The sequence below is a fragment of the Microcaecilia unicolor genome, chromosome 3 (assembly GCF_901765095.1).
Source record: "Microcaecilia unicolor chromosome 3, aMicUni1.1, whole genome shotgun sequence".
In the NCBI taxonomy this organism is placed as follows: domain Eukaryota; kingdom Metazoa; phylum Chordata; class Amphibia; order Gymnophiona; family Siphonopidae; genus Microcaecilia; species Microcaecilia unicolor.
The window spans coordinates 52,879,232-52,895,571 of NC_044033.1; the positions used below are offsets into that span (position 1 = coordinate 52,879,232).

A 16,340-nucleotide genomic window follows, 5' to 3' on the forward strand; every position below is an offset into this window, starting at 1 on the left:
AGAGAGGAGGCCATGAAAATAGAATTCAGAACACAAACAGAGGAACAGAACCAGAGACAGGGAATAAGATAATTAGAAAAATAAAATCACCGAACAAAGGTAAGAAAAATGATTTTATTTTCAGTATAGTAACTGAAGTATAATATGTCAGTTTTGAGAATTGACATCTGCAGTCTATATATTTTGCACTACACAGGTGAAAATGTGAGCGGGGGGGACACTTTATGTGATCAATAATTTTGATCGCCATTGATCTTGCAATTAAAACCTTTGATCAATGAACAGCTGTGATAAAAATATAAATGGGGAAATCATGGCTTAGCTGATATTTCACAATTTTCAGGTATGTCCATCGATCATCAGATGGAGACAAAGAACACAGAAATGTTATATGCTCTATAATATCTGTGTGCTGCTCCAACAATTCAGTATTTAAATAGAGCAGAAGAACAAGAAAACAGCCAAATTTTAACCACCTTCTTCATCCTTAATGAACACCACAGCTGAACAAGATCAGGAAACTAAGAACCTACAGCATCCTTTGCAAAAGAACTTGATCCCTGAAGAAAGGAAAACAGCAAAAAAGCTGAAACTAACTTCCATGAAACAGAGAAAAGGGTGGACTTCTGAAATAGTCTGGAGAATTAAAAAGAAAAATCACCAGGTAAAGCACAATTCCTCCTTCCTTAGCATCCTTCAGACTATTCCAGAATTTCTGGGATGTAAAAAAAAGCAGTCCTCAAGAATGGGGTGGGGGATGAGCTGCTATGTCCACTCTATAATGTTTAAAGGAATGAACAAGTTGCCACTTTACAATTTTCAGTCAGCAAAACAGCATCAACTTCACCCCAGGAAGTGGCTGCTACCCTTGAAGAATGAGTTCTCAAAGCTGAAGACAGCTACCAACCTGCTAGGATATAGGCTGAAGCTATGGTTTCCTTCAATAGGGGAAATTATTGGATTAGAAGCCACTTTTTGTGGATTTTCCAATTAGAATGAAGCGTCTATCTAAATGGCAAAATTTGTTGGTCTAAGTATCTAATCAGTAATCTTAAATCTTTCTTTACACAACTTCTGGATTTTATCAACTGATTCACATGAAACAGAGAAATGACTTAAGAAGGAAACAGAATGGCAGAATCCACAGAGAAACCCCTGTTTCAAGATGAAGGAAGAGATTCAGACAAGAAAGTGCTTGAAGTTTAGACACACTCTTGGCTGAAGCAATAGTCACTAAAGACACCACCCAATATTCAAAACCATGTACGTGGGCAGGAAAGATTCCTGCCCACTTAAATTCCCTGTGCTGTTTAACCTCCAGTACTGCTAAATATTTTCAAAGAATGGACCTGGACCCCATCAACGAGTGTTATAAATGGTGTTCACCAAACACCCTTGGCTAAGAACCGGATTATATATCCACCTCAAAGGAGGTTTTACTGGCCTGAAAACACACTGTCCATATGGAGGACGGTCTGGTCAGTATCACTTAAAATTTCTATATTTTGACTGAGGGACAGAAGAGGAAGAACAAGCAGCAGAGGATCTAGGCTTGTCCTCTGGCAGTCTCTGTGGCTTTGAATCCCCAGTTCCTTGATCAAATTGCTAAGGTCCTGCCAAAAAGCAACTTACCTCTAAAAAGCAGCTTGACCAGACATGTCTTGGAAGCTGCATTTACAAATCAATTTCTCAACCACAGCAAACAATGCACTGTCACCAAGAAATCCATAAAATGAGCAAGGGTGCTAAGCAAGTCAGAATGCATCTGCCATGTACTAATCCTACTTCTAATAGGGCTAAGTACGATTGGCTTTGTTCTTCTACGTCTGGCTCTAGAGATGTGCTTTTTTTTGTGTCACACAAGGGAAGCTTGAGCCACAAAGGAATTACAAATAGCAGCTTTTAAGTCCAACAGAAGCAACCTGAGGGTGCTTCAATATTATGGTCCTGAAAATCCCTATATGTGGTACTATCCTCAACCGGGATAGTAGTCTTCATTACCACCATAAGCAGAGTCCACCCTAGGCAGCTGGGACTTCTCCTTTTCTTCAGGAATTAATGGGTAAAGGCACACCATAGCCCTTCCTACCTTAAGCCCACATCTGGGGACTGCCATCAGCTGAAATCAAGCCCTGAATAGCAGAAAGCATTAGAAATGCTTCTGAACTTCCCTTCATACCAGCCATTATAGAGGACTCCAGGAGGTTTGGGGGGGGGGGGGGGGGGAATGGAACACAAAAGGTCAGAAAGAGTATGAGCGCCTTAGAAATTAGAGTAGAAAGTTCCTCTGGTGGTACTTCCCCTTCATCCAAAGGTTCCCCCGTAGAAAATCTGAAAAATACTGGTAACCTGATCAAAAAAAGGTTGCTGAGTGACCAGACTCATTGTCATCCAACTCCACTTGATCTGAACTCTCTTATGTATTGAATGTTGAAAGTAAGTGAAGATGCTGAAACAGCAGATTCTGTAGAAGCATGATGCCGCTTTATCAAGTAAGCCTGGTGCATTAGCAAAACAATGTCTGAGGTAAACATTCCTTGAAAGCTTAAATAGGAATCTGACCGTGTAAACTCGAAGCTGCAGAGACCATGGGAAGAGTAGAAATTCTAACAGTCAGATCAAGAATCCAAGACAGCTACTGTTCCCATGGTTTCCTGCAAAAAAAAAAAAAAATCACAGGTCACATGCGAGAGGGAACCTGGGTTCAACATCTGAGCAAACTGCCTGAGCACCCGTACACAGGCAAAACATTTACCCAAGGAGCAGCAGGAATACATCTCAACCGCTTCAGCTGGGGCTGCCATCAACAATGAAAAACAATGCCCAAAGTTACACTACGCAAGAGCCAGAAGGAAGGACTCTGCAAAAAGAATTTAAATCCCAACCCACATTGAAAGAATAGCACGGTATGGTTAATTACTTATAGTCCCGTCTTCATCCAAGGCAGATTACAAAATCACATACATAATACAAAAACATGAATCCAGTAAATACAACAGTCCAGTCTATTAATAGTCTTGCCATGGCTTGACACACTAAAAGGCACTGGCACTTAACACCCCCCCCCCCCCCCCCCCCCCCAAAAAAAAAGTGACCAAATCCGAAATACTAGTAGTAGCAGATGCTGGAGGGACGGAGGAAAAAATGAAGGCAGGGGGAAGAGTTAAAGGGAAAAGGGGAGAAAAAGCACAAATGCTAGAGCACAGCAGCACAGAAAAAGTAGGTAGCGACACAGACCTGAACTCATACAGAAGTTTTTTCTCCTTGAAGTGCTGGTCAGCACCTCTTTCTCCTACTCCTCTCTGGCATTCTGGGAATGCACAACTCTTCAACGCACGCACCAGACACCGTCCTTACGCCGAACCCTCAAATGCTCAATGCTACGAGCGCTTCTATATTTGCATCTCATTGACATTGAGCATTAGGCTGTTTTCTTCTGCGCTGTTCCAGCGGTATTTCTCCAGCACTGTTCAGTACAACGCTGGCGTTTGGAGCATCTGCCTCAGAATGCAGAGTAATTGTGGAAATATAAGGCTGTAAAACGCTGCACAGGTAAAAAGCAATCATGATACAGTCCTATGCGAACCATTAAGAACAATTTGAACTTAATACACGCTACTAGCAGCCAGCGCAAATTAACAAGATGGGGTATTACATGTTCAAATTTAGAAAAACCTAATAAAGGTCATCCTGCAGAATTTTGTACAACTTGCAAAGACTGAATACAACAATGTAGCAGTAATCAATCCCACCTAACACCAGTGACTGCAAAGCCACCGTAAAATCTGATAATGGCAGCATTGGTTGCAACTTGCTCAATAACTAACTTAAAATAAGAATTTCTGATTACCATTTGTAGATATGGCCTAAAAGAATTGGGAGTCCAGTAATATTCCAAGACTACAGATCTCATGGGACACCTTAATCTAAGCATGAGAAAGCTGAAATTCCAAGGGTATATCAGAAGCCAGAGTATGTATGACCACCAACAATTCTGTCTTTCAACCATTCAACAACAATTTGATCCTCCTCATCCAAGCAGACATGCCACCAAATATTTCTTGAAAATACTACTACTACTACTTAACATTTCTAAAGTGCTACTAGGGTTACGCAGCGCGGTACAATTTAACATAGAGGGACGGTCCCTGCTCAAGGAGCTTACAATCTAAGAGACAAGTGAACGGACAGTCCGATAGGGGCGGTCAAATTGGGGCAGTCTGGATTTAGTGAATGCTAAGAGTTAGGTGCCGAATGCAGCATTGAAGATGGGCAGGGAGGGGGCTTGGCTTAAGGGCTCAGGAAGGTTGTTCCAAGCATTGGGTGAGGCGAGGCAGAATGAGCGGAGCCTGGAGTTGGCGGTGTTGGAGAAGGGTACAGAGAGGAGGGATTTGTCCTGTGAACGGGGGTTACGGGCGGGAACATAGGGGGAGATGAGGGAGGAGAGATAGTGAGGGGCAGCAGACTGAATGCATTTGTAGGTAAGAAGGAAAAGCTTGAATTGAATGTGGTATCTGATTGGAAGCCAGTGAAGTGACCTGAGGAGAGGGGTGATATGAGTAAATCGGTTTTGGCGGAATATGAGACGTGCCGCAGAGTTCTGAACAGATTGAAGGGGGGGATAGATGGCTAAGTGGGAGGCCAGTGAGCAGTAAGTTGCAGTAGTCAAGGCGAGAGGTAATGAGAGCATGGACGAGAGTTCGGGTGGTGTGTTCAGAGAGGAAAGGGCGAATTTTGCTGATGTTAAAGAGGAAGAAGCGGCAGGTTTTGGCAGTCAGATGGATATGCACAGAAAAGGAGAGGGAGGAGTCAAAGATGGCTCAGAGGTTGCGGGCAGATGAGACGGGGAGGATGAGGGTGTTATCAACTGAGATAGAAAGTGGAGGAAGAGGAGACGTGGGTTTTGGTGGAAAGACGATGAGCTCGGTCTTGGACATGTTCAGATTCAGGTGGCGGTTGGACATCCAGGCAGCAATGTCGGACAGGCAGGCTGATACCTTTGCCTGGGTCTCTGCGGTGATGTCTGGTGTGGACAGATATAGCTGGTTATCATCAGCATAGAGATGATACTGAAAACCATGAGATGAGATCAGGGCGCCCAGGGAAGAGGTGTAGATTGAGAAGAGAAGGGGTCCAAGGACCGATCCCTGGGGAACACCAACAGATAGGGGGATAGGGGTGGAGGAAGATCCATGAGAGTGAACTCTGAAGGTGCGGTGGGAGAGATAGGAGGAGAACCAGGAGAGGACAGAGCCATGGAACCCAAATGAGAACAGTGTGGCAAGAAGTAAGTCATGATTCACAGTGTCAAAAGCAGCGGATAGATCAAGGAGGATGAGGATGGAGTAGTGGCCTCTGGATTTGGCAAATGTACCACCATCACAGAGGTGGCCAATGTTAATGGTCGTATCAACTGAATGTCATCCACAAATATGGTTTGAAATCCCAAAGACTGCAACAATTGACACAACGGAACCAAGTACAAATCAAACAGGACAGCAAACAAAGGAAGAACCTTACAATATTCCACTTTTTAACAGTCAATTGAGACCCTACAAAGACTTCCTGCTTCCTACCAGTCAAAAAAGACTCGAACCAATTCAGTACAGTCCCTGCAAGGCCAAAGATACACAAATGATCAAAGATCTGGTGGTCTGAAGAAAAACTATGTTGCGCTAATGAGTGCTATGTACCTTGCAGAAACCATACTGAAATGGGTCCATTATTGAAGGTTGAATCAAATGTACATCCAGCTGAGAGTAAATATCATTCTACATGAATAATAAGACAACCTGTCCCGTTCCCCCCCCCCCCCCCAACTACCCCTGGGCAAGTTCACTGACAGATAACCTTTAGACTAAACTAGCTAAGCACATCCAGTTCTACCTGCTGGAGACGGGAATAATTGTTAGAGCTGCATATTTAGAGAATACAGAATTGTGCTGTGCTCTCTCTGTACCTACTGATTAATAGACATAACACCTACAAAATTCTGGAATCGTCTTGAGGATGCTAAGGAAACAAATTCAAATAAAGAGACCAGACAATGGGATCTGACACAGTGACTTAGGCCACAGTGCTTCAGTAAAAAGGATGCTAGTGTTAGAAGACAGATTAAATCCAAGGGTGCTTAAGAACTCAGCTGGCTAAAGTGCAGGGATAAGGACTAGAGAATGACTTGGGGACCAGCGGTAAATTCACAGTTGCAAAAAAAAAAAAAAAAAAAAAAAAAAAAAATTGGCTCATTTATCGGGGGTGCAAAATTTTATACCACACCATGGCAACGGTATAAAGTCTTGCAGTAACACAACAAATTTTATACCACACCAAGGGAATCTTATAAAGTCTTGCTCCCGCGGTACAACAAAAAAAAAAATAAAAAAATCTGTGGTTACTGCTCCCACGGGTCCAGCATCTATGTCTTCCTCCACCAAACCCCTATGATGCGGTCTCTACCTTATGGAGCCGACAGCGATCCCCACAGGCTTGCTCCAGGGGCCTTCCCTCTGCCAGATCCCACCTTCTGATGCAAGTTACTGTTTTCACAAACAGGAAGTTGCATCAGAAGGCGGGACTAGTAGAGGGAAGGCTCCGGAGCAGGTCTGTGGGGATCGCTGTCTGCTCCATAAGGTATAGATAGCCACAGTGGGAGGAGGAGGAGAAGAAAGTGCTGAACCCATAGGAGGGAAGAGACACACTGGATCAATGGGAGGGGGGCTGCTGAAGGGACGGGATAGAGGTGCTGGACCAGAAGGGGGAAGAGAAGGTTTGGAATCTCTCTTTCCCTTCCCAAGGAGATGAAGGAAGATGAAGTGAAATACTGAACACGATGGAGGGAGGGAAAGAAGAGAGAGGGAGACACACATTGGTGTGGGGGAGGAAGAGGGGATAAGCAGGACACCGAGGTATACAGAAACAGAGAGGAGTCTATGGGCATGGAAGGGAGCATAGGGACAGGAATACAAAGTGGAGGAGTGGCCTAGTGGTTAGGGTGGTGGACTTTGGTCCTGGGGAACTGAGTTCGATTCCCAGCACAGGCAGCTCCTTGTGACTCTGGGCAAGTCACTTAACCCTCCATTACCCGCCGCATTGAGCCTGCCATGAGTGGGAAAGCACGGGGTACAAATGTAACAAAATAAAAAAGTGGATATGCTGCATGTGGATGGTATATGTACACAAAGAGAAGTGTCAGTCATGGAAGGGGGTCTATGGATATAGGGGGAAGATGCTAGACACTGGGGAGAACAGGAACACAGAAGAAAGATGCTGGACTTGGGGAGGCATAGGAGCAAAGAGGAGTGATGCTGGACACAGGGGGAGGGGATAGGGACAGAGTGGTGATGGTGAATTTAGGGAGATGGACACAGGGGAGATGCTGGACAAGGAAGTATAGGGGCCACAGAGAAGGGAGACGCTGAACATGGAGAAAGGTAGGTACACAGAGATGGAAGGTGGATGGGGAGCATGGAGAAAGAAGAAATGTCAAATGGGCACGAGACCCTGGCGAGTGAGTCAAAAGAAGACAGATTGAAACCAGAGCCTGGGACCAACATGATTTTAAAAATAAAGTGACCAGACAACAAAAAGGTAGAGAAAATACTATTTGTGATTAGAGCATGTCAGATTTGAAATGTGTATCCTGCCAGAGCTGGGGTTAGAAATCTGGGAGGGGACACAAAAGCCCACTACCAAGTTGTGCCTTCTTCAGCTTCCAGCAGGCTTAGGGCTCTCTGGCCAGGGGGTGGTTCCCGTAGTGGGGGGGGGGGGGGGGCAGGGGCGGTTGCCCTAGTTGCACTCCTCTAATACCATTCCTGGCATGTGCTATCTTTATAATTTGCACAGTACAGAAGAAAATGCATCTCTATTTTTTTTTTAATGTTGTGTCTTCTTGGAATTTTGGGTTAATTTATGTCTATCATTTTTGGTCAGCTATTCTGTATTTGGCATTTGTTTTCTCTGTGTCTGACCCAGGTACTCTTAACATGAATTTTCTATGTAGCATTCTGTACTAATTTGGCTTGTTCAATTTTCCTAATAGTGGAAGGGATATTTGTGAGGGGGGGAGAAGAATGGTCTTATTGATCCTTGTTCTGTATTGTTTATAATTTATAGAACAGTTGTAAAGAAATGTCTTTTTTAATAAAAGGATTTAAATATAAAATCATAAACTGTTCTAGGTTTGTACAGATGAAATCAAACAGCTCTCGCAGGGACGGGGAGTAACTCTGTCCCCATATCACTCTCTAATAAGGGAGGTTTCCCTCCAGCATTCAAGGCCAGAAATGGCACCAGTTCTTACCCAAATACACTGGCTGAAACTGGAGAGAGTGGGAAAGAGATTGAAAGGCATCAAATTTTAAATAAATTATACTTTTCAGTACAGATTATCTAGAAAATCTACTTCAAATGGTAAAATTAGTTTTTACCTAATAACTTTCTTTCCCTTAGTTCCAACAGATCTATCCAGAGACGTGTGGGTTATGTCCCTCTGCCAGCAGGTGGAAATACAGTGAACTGCTGAGGTTCACTATATGTGGTCATGTGTAGCCACCTAAACCTCAGTATTGTCTCTTCCAAAGCAGAGTGAACAAGCAAACCATTAAGATACAAAAAAACTCTCCTGCCTCTTCTTCAACCGCTACCGCAAGAGGAAACAGCATGCTGCTCAAACCTGGACCTGGCAATGCAACAGTAACTGAAAACTGAACACACTAACAGATCAAAAAACACACTGAGAAACAGATACACAGGGAAGGGCCTCTGGATTGATCTGCCAGGACTATCGGAAAGAAAATTATCAGGTTAAGAACTAATTTTACCTTCCATAGCATCCCACAGATCAATTTAGACTTGTGGGATGTACCCAAGCAGTCCTCAACTAGGGCGGGATACTGACACCCCAGCTGCCAGGACAACAGCTCCAAACACGGTGTCCCTCCCCGCAGTCATATCTAGTCAATAATGCTTAGAAAAGGTATGTATGGAGGACTGAGTCGCCAACTGGCAAATATCCTCTAAGGAGCCCAAGCAGGACTTGGCTGCCAAAGTCGCTTACGCTCTGGTGGAATGTGCCCGCACTTTCAACGGCGGAGCTTTCCCTGACGAGATGTACACTGAAGAAACAGCCTCCCCCAGCCAGAGGGCCACCATTGCCTTGGAGGCCAGATCCCCCTTCTTGGGTCCAGCGAAGAGGACAAAAAGACGATCCAAATGGCACCCTACAAAACACCAGGAAGAATACTTGCTGATTCAGATGAAAATGCAAGACCACCTTAGGCAAGGAGGGGACCGTTCGAATAGACACCACTGCTTTGGTGAAATGTTGAAACGGGTCTCTGTAGTTTAAGGCCTGCAGCTCCGAGACCCTCTCTGCCGATGCAATGGCCACCAAAAACACCGCCTTCAGTGTAAGATCTTTCAAGGACAAATGATCCAAAGGCTCAAAGGGAGGACGTTGAAATGCACGCAAGAGCACCCGACATAATAGCCCTGACAAAATAGCCCTGGACAAATCGGCCCCTAACAAAATAGCCCCCTAGAAAAAAATAACATCACAAAAAAAGATGAACTACAAGTGAAATCTTCATTGATGAGGCTCCTACCAGCATTGCATTGTATAAGGCATATATAAACAAAATTCTATAGCTACCAACTGGTATTCATGATCTGTTCTGCTGTTTAAGGAAACTATTCTTCCCTCAACATGCTAATTAAAATAAAAAAAACAACATGGTCATCATTTTCATAGCCTTACCAACCTTATCCTGTTTGGCAAGGTAAGATTAGTAGGAAAAAAAAATGCAGTGCCATATTCTGGGCAGCCTGATCGGGACCCTTTGTCGGAGTGCTAATTTGTCAAGGGCTATATTGTGGGCAGGCCATTTTGACAGTGGCTGTTATGTCAGGGGCTATTATGTCGGGAGCTTTTTTGTCGGAGGCTATTTGACTGGTACCGCACGCAAGACCAGATTAACATAGTAACATAGTAGATGACGGCAGAAAAAGACCTGCATGGTCCATCCAGTCTGCCCAACAAGATAAACTCATGTGTATACCTTACCTTGATTTGTACTTGCCTTTTTCAGGGCACAGACCATACAAGTCTGCCCAGCAGTATTTCCCACCTCCCAACCACCAGTCCCGCCTCTGGCACGGACCTTATAAGTCTGCCCTCCACTATCCTCCCCTCCCAACCAACAACCTCTCTTCCCCAACCTGCTCCGCCACCCAATTTCGGCTAAGCTTCTGAGGATCCATTCCTGCTGCACAGGATTCCTTTATGCACATCCCACGCATGTTTGAATTCCATTACCGTTTTCATCTCCACCACCCTCTCCATGAAGAAATACTTCCTGACATCTTTTTTGAGTCTGCCCCCCTTCAATCTCATTTCATGTCCTCTCGTTCTACCGCCTTCCCATCTCCGGAAAAGATTTTTTTGCAGATTAATACCTTTCAAGTATTTGAACGTTTGTATCATATCACCCCTGTTCCTCCTTTCCTCCAGGGTATACATGTTCAGGTCAGCAAGTCTCTGCTCATACGTCTTGGAACTCAAATCCCATACCATTCTCGTAGCTTTTCTTTGCACCGCTTCCATTTTTTTAACATCCTTCGCAAGGTACGGCCTCCAAAACTGAACACAATACTCCAGGTGGGGCCTCACCAAGGACTTGTACAGGGGCATCAACACTTCCTTTCTTCTCTTGATCACACCTCTCTCTATTCAGCCTAGCAACCTTCTCGCTACGGCCACCGCCTTGTCACACTGTTTCGTCGCTTTGAGATCCTCGGATACTATCACCCCAAGATCCCTCGCCCCCTCAGTACCTATCAGACTCTCACCGCCTAACACATACGTCTCTCGTGGGTTTCTACTCCCTAAATGCATCACTTTGCATTTCTTCGCATTGAATTTTAATTGCCAAACCTTAGACCATTCTTCTAGCTTCCTCAGATCCCTTTTCATGCTTTCCACTCCCTCCCGGGTGTCCACTCTGTTGCAAATCTTAGTATCATCCGCAAATAGGCAAACTTTACCTTCTAACCCTTCGGCAATGTCACTCACAAATATATTGAACAGAATCAGCCCCAGCACCGATCCCTGAGGCACTCCGCTACTCACCTTTCCCTCCTCCGAGCGAACTCCATCTACCACAATTGCAATATGCATAAGCGAAACAATCACAACAACCTCTTAGTTTAAATTTACCTTATTTTACCTGGTATTAATTTAATTGCATAGCTTAAGTTTATGTTTATTGTCAAACTTTATATACCACAATTCAATGCAATATCGGTTTATAATATTAAAAGTAATGTTAGAAGAAAAGAAAGCATTAAACAGGCAAAAGAAGACTAATTAAAAGAAACAGTAAACAAACAAGAATTGGAAAGTGAAGAGGGTCACCTAATGGTCTCTCCTTACTCCCAAAATCCAGCTCTCAGGCTTCCTCAAACGCTTGCCAGAAAAAGTAAGTTTTGAGAATCATCTTGTTTTGACAATGATGGTTCAAAGCAGATATACTTAGCATAAATTTGCTCCATGATCTTTCAAGGTGATGACAAGTTTGTTTCAATAATTTAAGCTCAGCTTTAAACCAGGGAGATTTCCTGTCTAACCTGACCTCTTTGTCTACAAGTGGAGCAATTTTATCAAGAACAGATAGAGAAGCTAAATCCCAACAACATTTAATTGAATGTGAAGTAAAATCTAGAGGGTAAGGCCTTCCCTGCCTACGTACTCAGTTGTATTATTACCCTCTAATTGGGTAATGTAGGCCTTTCACTCTGCAGACTTTGCAGGATATCCTCAAGACCCTTCACTGGCTTCCTATCCGTTTTCGCATCCTGTTCAAACTTCTTCTACTAAACTATAAATGTACTCACTCTGCTGCTCCCCAGTATCTCTCCACACTCATCCTTCCCTACACCCCTTCCCGTGCACTCCGCTCCATGGATAAATCCTTCTTATCTGTTCCCTTCTCCACTACTGCCAACTCCAGACTTCGCGCCTTCTGTCTCGCTGCACCCTATGCCTGTAATAAACTTCCTGAGCTCCTACGTCTTGCCCCATCCTTGGCCACCTTTAAATCTAGACTGAAAGCCCACCTCTTTAACATTGCTTTTGACTCGTAACCACTTGTAACCACTCGCCTCCACCTACCCTCCTCTCTTCCTTCCCGTTCACATTAATTGATTTGATTTGCTTACTTTTTTTTTTTTTTTTTTTTTTGTCTATTAGATTGTAAGCTCTTTGAGCAGGGACTGTCTTTCTTCTATGTTTGTGCAGTGCTGCGTATGCCTTGTAGCGCTATAGAAATGCTAAATAGTAGTAGTAGTAGTAGTACCACCACCCTCTGTCGTCTGTCCGTCAACCATTTCCTAATCCAGTTCACCACTTCGGGACCTATCTTCAGCCCATCTAGTTTATTTAAGAGCCTCCTGTGAGGAACCGTGTCAAAAGCTTTGCTAAAATCTAAGTAGATTACGTCTATAGCACGTCGATGATTCAATTCTCCAGTTACCCAATCAAAGAATTCAATGAGATTCGTTTGACACGATTTCCCTCTGGTAAAACCATGTTGTCTCGGATCTTGCAGCTTGTTGGCTTCTAGGAAATTCACTATCCTTTCCTTCAGCATGGCTTCCATTACTTTTCCAATAACCGAAGTGAGGCTTACCAGCCTGTAGTTTCCAGCTTCTTCCCTATCACCACTTTTGTGAAGAGGTACCACCTCCGCCGTTCTCCAGTCCCTCGGAACCTCTCCCGTCTCCAAGGATTTATTAAACAAATCTTTAAGAGGACCCGCCAGGACCTCTCGGAGCTCCCTCAATATTCTGGGGTGGATCCCATCCGGTCCCATGGCTTTGTCCACCTTTAGCTTTCCAAGTTGTTGATACACACTCTTCCGTGAACGGTGCTATATCCATTCCATTCTCAGGTGTACTTTTGCCAGTCCCTCGCGGTCCTTCTCCAGGATTTTCTTCAGTGAAAACCGAACAAAAGTATCTATTTAGCAAATTGGCTTTTCCTTCATCATTATCTACATAGCGGTTCACTGTATCTTTTAGTCTCACAATTCCCTTTTTAGTCATTCTTCTTTCACTAATATACCTGAAGAAATATACCTGAAGAAGATTCCAAGCAGGGAGCACTGGAAGGTGCGGTGGACACAGGTGGTTCACTCCACGCAAAAAGTGTACAAAATCCAGATGGGAAACCAGCAAGGATCCTTGAAGGCGCCTTCTAAAACACACTAAAACCGCCACCTGAACCTTCAAAGAACTCAAAGACAAACACTTATCCAGCCCAAACTGCAAAAAAGCAAGGATGGCCAATACCGATGCGGACATTTCTCAGAGGCCCACTGCCTCGCACAAGGATTCGAATGTCTGCCACACGCACATGTAGGCAGCCAAAGTGGAACACTTCCGCATTTGCAACATAGTGGTAATCACTATCCACGTAACCCTTTGTGTTGATCCCCTGAGCCAAGAGATCAATTGCCAGGGTCCCCCAGCGCTCTGTGAACCAAGCAAACGTCTGACTCTACAGCTCCCACTCCCCTAGATCCAACGAATGGGAACGGAGAAAGTCCATCTTGAATTTCAAGGATCCTGCAACATGCGCTGCTGAGAGGAGGGGTAGGCACTGCTCCGCCCAAAGGCAGAGCAGAGATGCTTCCTTAGTAAGTGGGGCAGTTTTGGTGCCATCCCCTGTCTGTTGACATACTCTACCGCTGTAACATTGAAAGAACTCGAACTGGCCATCACTGAAACAACCTCTGAAACATTTGAAGTGCCAATTGTATAGCTCTTAGCTTCAACCAGTTGATCGACCAAGAGGCATCCATCGGTGACTAAGTCCCCTGCACTGTCTGGCTCAAGCAATGTGTCCCCCAGAACAGGCTGGCATCCTTAGTCACTACCACCCAGTCCGGGGTGGCCAGGGGAATTCCTAAGCAAAGATTTTCTAGGACACTGCCACCAATGCATTGCCAACCAAGCATGCAGTGACCAGGAGACGCATACCAGAGTAGTCCTCCAATAGAGCACACCACGCAGGGAGACCTCAACCCCAAGAAATGCTCAACTCGGCCCGGGGGACAGGTCAGGAGCCTATCAATACAGAGCTGTAGGAATACTGAGGTTTAGGTGGCTGCACATGATCACATATAGTGAACCTCAGAAGTTCTATCTCCACCTGCTGGCAGAGGGACATAACCCACAAGTCTTTGGATTGATCTGTGGGACGCTATGGAATTATCATTTACAATAATTAAAAAGTTCTCTCTAGTTCATGTATGCTAGTTTTCTTCAAGAAGGGTACAGATTTACATACACAAGCAATGCAGTATTCCATCGGATTCTCCTTCTCAAGTCCATACTTATCCAGAGCTTCACCAACTGCAAAGTCTGCTGTATCTGTGGTAGACAGCAGTATTGTCTTGTATGGTATATTTGGTTTTAAACTGTCTGCATAAATTCTCAGTGTTCCACCTGCAAAAAAAAAAAAAAAAAATTACAACCATTTAGTGTTTTTCTAATCCCAGACAGCAAAATAGTCAGGTTTGGGATCTGTCACATCATGAATGAGCCTCCAATAGCAAATATGGAGATGTTAAGGTTTGGCTTCCGTCTGGCACCAAAGGTAACAGAGTAAAATTACACTTCAATGAGCATAAAATACTTAAGATCCATACATTTCGCATGGGAAGTTAAGATTTTGCAGAATTACATTTCCTGCCTCTGTCAGTCAAGAATTAGAATTTTAATATTTGTAAGTAATGCTTTTAGAAATTCACATCTGTTCAATGAGATTTATAAAGCGAATCCAAATTTATAAAAAAACAGGACAAAGCCATTCAGCAGCCCTGGGACACATACAGCACTATCCATCCAAAGTGAAAACAAGAGAAACAGAAAACCTACCAGAGTCTGGTCGGCCATCTGAGCTCCGGAATTCCTGCATTCTCTTTTCTAGCTTCTGCTGCCTCCGCCGCTTCATGACAACCTCTGGATTGGATATTGTACGAGTGAAGCTGGTCTCTGGCATCTCTTTGTACACCTCAGCAGCAAGCCGTGAATTCTCACTATCAAAAATAAAAAGCAGCATGGGCATTCAACATTCAAATATATTGGTGCAGTTAAACATGATAGAGAGAGAGTGGGAGAATCTGGATTTGGCTTATGCCTTTTTCAGTTGTAATTTAAGGCAAATTACATTGAGATTCATTAAATACTTCTCCTTCCCTAGAGTGCTCACAATTTAAGTTTCTGACTAAGGCAATGGAAAGTTGTGTGACTTGCCCAAGGTCACAAGGTTACTAACAAGCACCTCTTTCATGAGCCTAAGCAAGAAGAGCCAATCTTAAGGCAAAGTGTCATGCAGCAGCCTAGGATCCCCTAAGTGTGGAAAGGGAAAGAGTAGGTTAGTTCCCAGGGTTAGAAAACCTTATTTTCCCCAGGGAGGAGGATTGGGAGGGGGGAACCTCTGAACTAGAGAGAGTTGCATGGGGACAGAAATCTTAAACATCCCCGCCCGTCCCTGCTGGAATCTTACCCACCCCCACAAGACTTTATCCAGTCACCACTCAGTCCCGCAAGAATTTAATGGTACATTAAAACAAAAATTCTGTTCGTCTCTCTCTCTCTGGGTTCGAGCCGCAGCACTGTAGGCAAGGAAGGAACAGAAGTTGGAACTTGGAACACTGGTGTGCACATGTAAGACTTGTCTCTGATTCACTGGCACTGTGTGCTAAGAGGTCACCACGTGCACGCAAAAGTAGGTCACGTGAACTCTGATGCTTATGTCTGTGTCAAAGTTGAGGTCTGTGAATCAGCCCGGAGCACAGAGTATGAACAGTAACATAGTAAGTGACAGTAGATAACTGTGCATCCAGTCTGCCCAATAGTCATACTCATCAATTCATAATTAAATCAACTATGAACGTGATATTATATACTTTATTATGGTCTTTCTTTGGCATTTCTGGGACATAGACCATAGAAGTCCACCTGCTGGAGTTGCCCTCGAAGCCCACTCCAGCCTATTCATTTTCTCATTTGAGGGACAAAGACCATAAAAGTCTGTCCAGTATTGTCCTCATGTTTCAGCCACTAAAGGTGCTGTCTAAGCCCTTTCCAGCCCATCCTAAACCAGATTGCCATATAAGAGACACAGACATTACAAGTCTGCCCAATATCAGCCCTAGTTCATCACAGCCGGAGTCGTTATCTAAGCATCACTTGACACATCCACACACATGAAGCCATTTAAGTTTAGGCACTTCAAATTGTGTTTCCTTGCATCTACAAGCTGCTTAGAAGATGATGCT

The 16,340-nt window shown here is 44.1% G+C and overlaps 1 protein-coding gene across 9 annotated transcripts in view; it reads right to left on the bottom strand.

Moving 5' to 3' along the window:
* AFDN (afadin, adherens junction formation factor) overlaps positions 1-16,340 on the bottom strand; it is a 414,469-nt gene that overhangs the window by 273,254 nt on the left and 124,875 nt on the right. For all 9 annotated transcript variants that reach the window (XM_030195932.1, XM_030195930.1, XM_030195924.1 and 6 more), the window contains exons 5-6: positions 14,935-15,095; positions 14,345-14,502 (exon numbers count right to left, since the gene is read on the bottom strand). In XM_030195932.1, the coding sequence (XP_030051792.1) occupies positions 14,345-14,502; positions 14,935-15,095 (319 nt within the window). The remainder of the gene's footprint in view (positions 1-14,344; positions 14,503-14,934; positions 15,096-16,340) is intronic.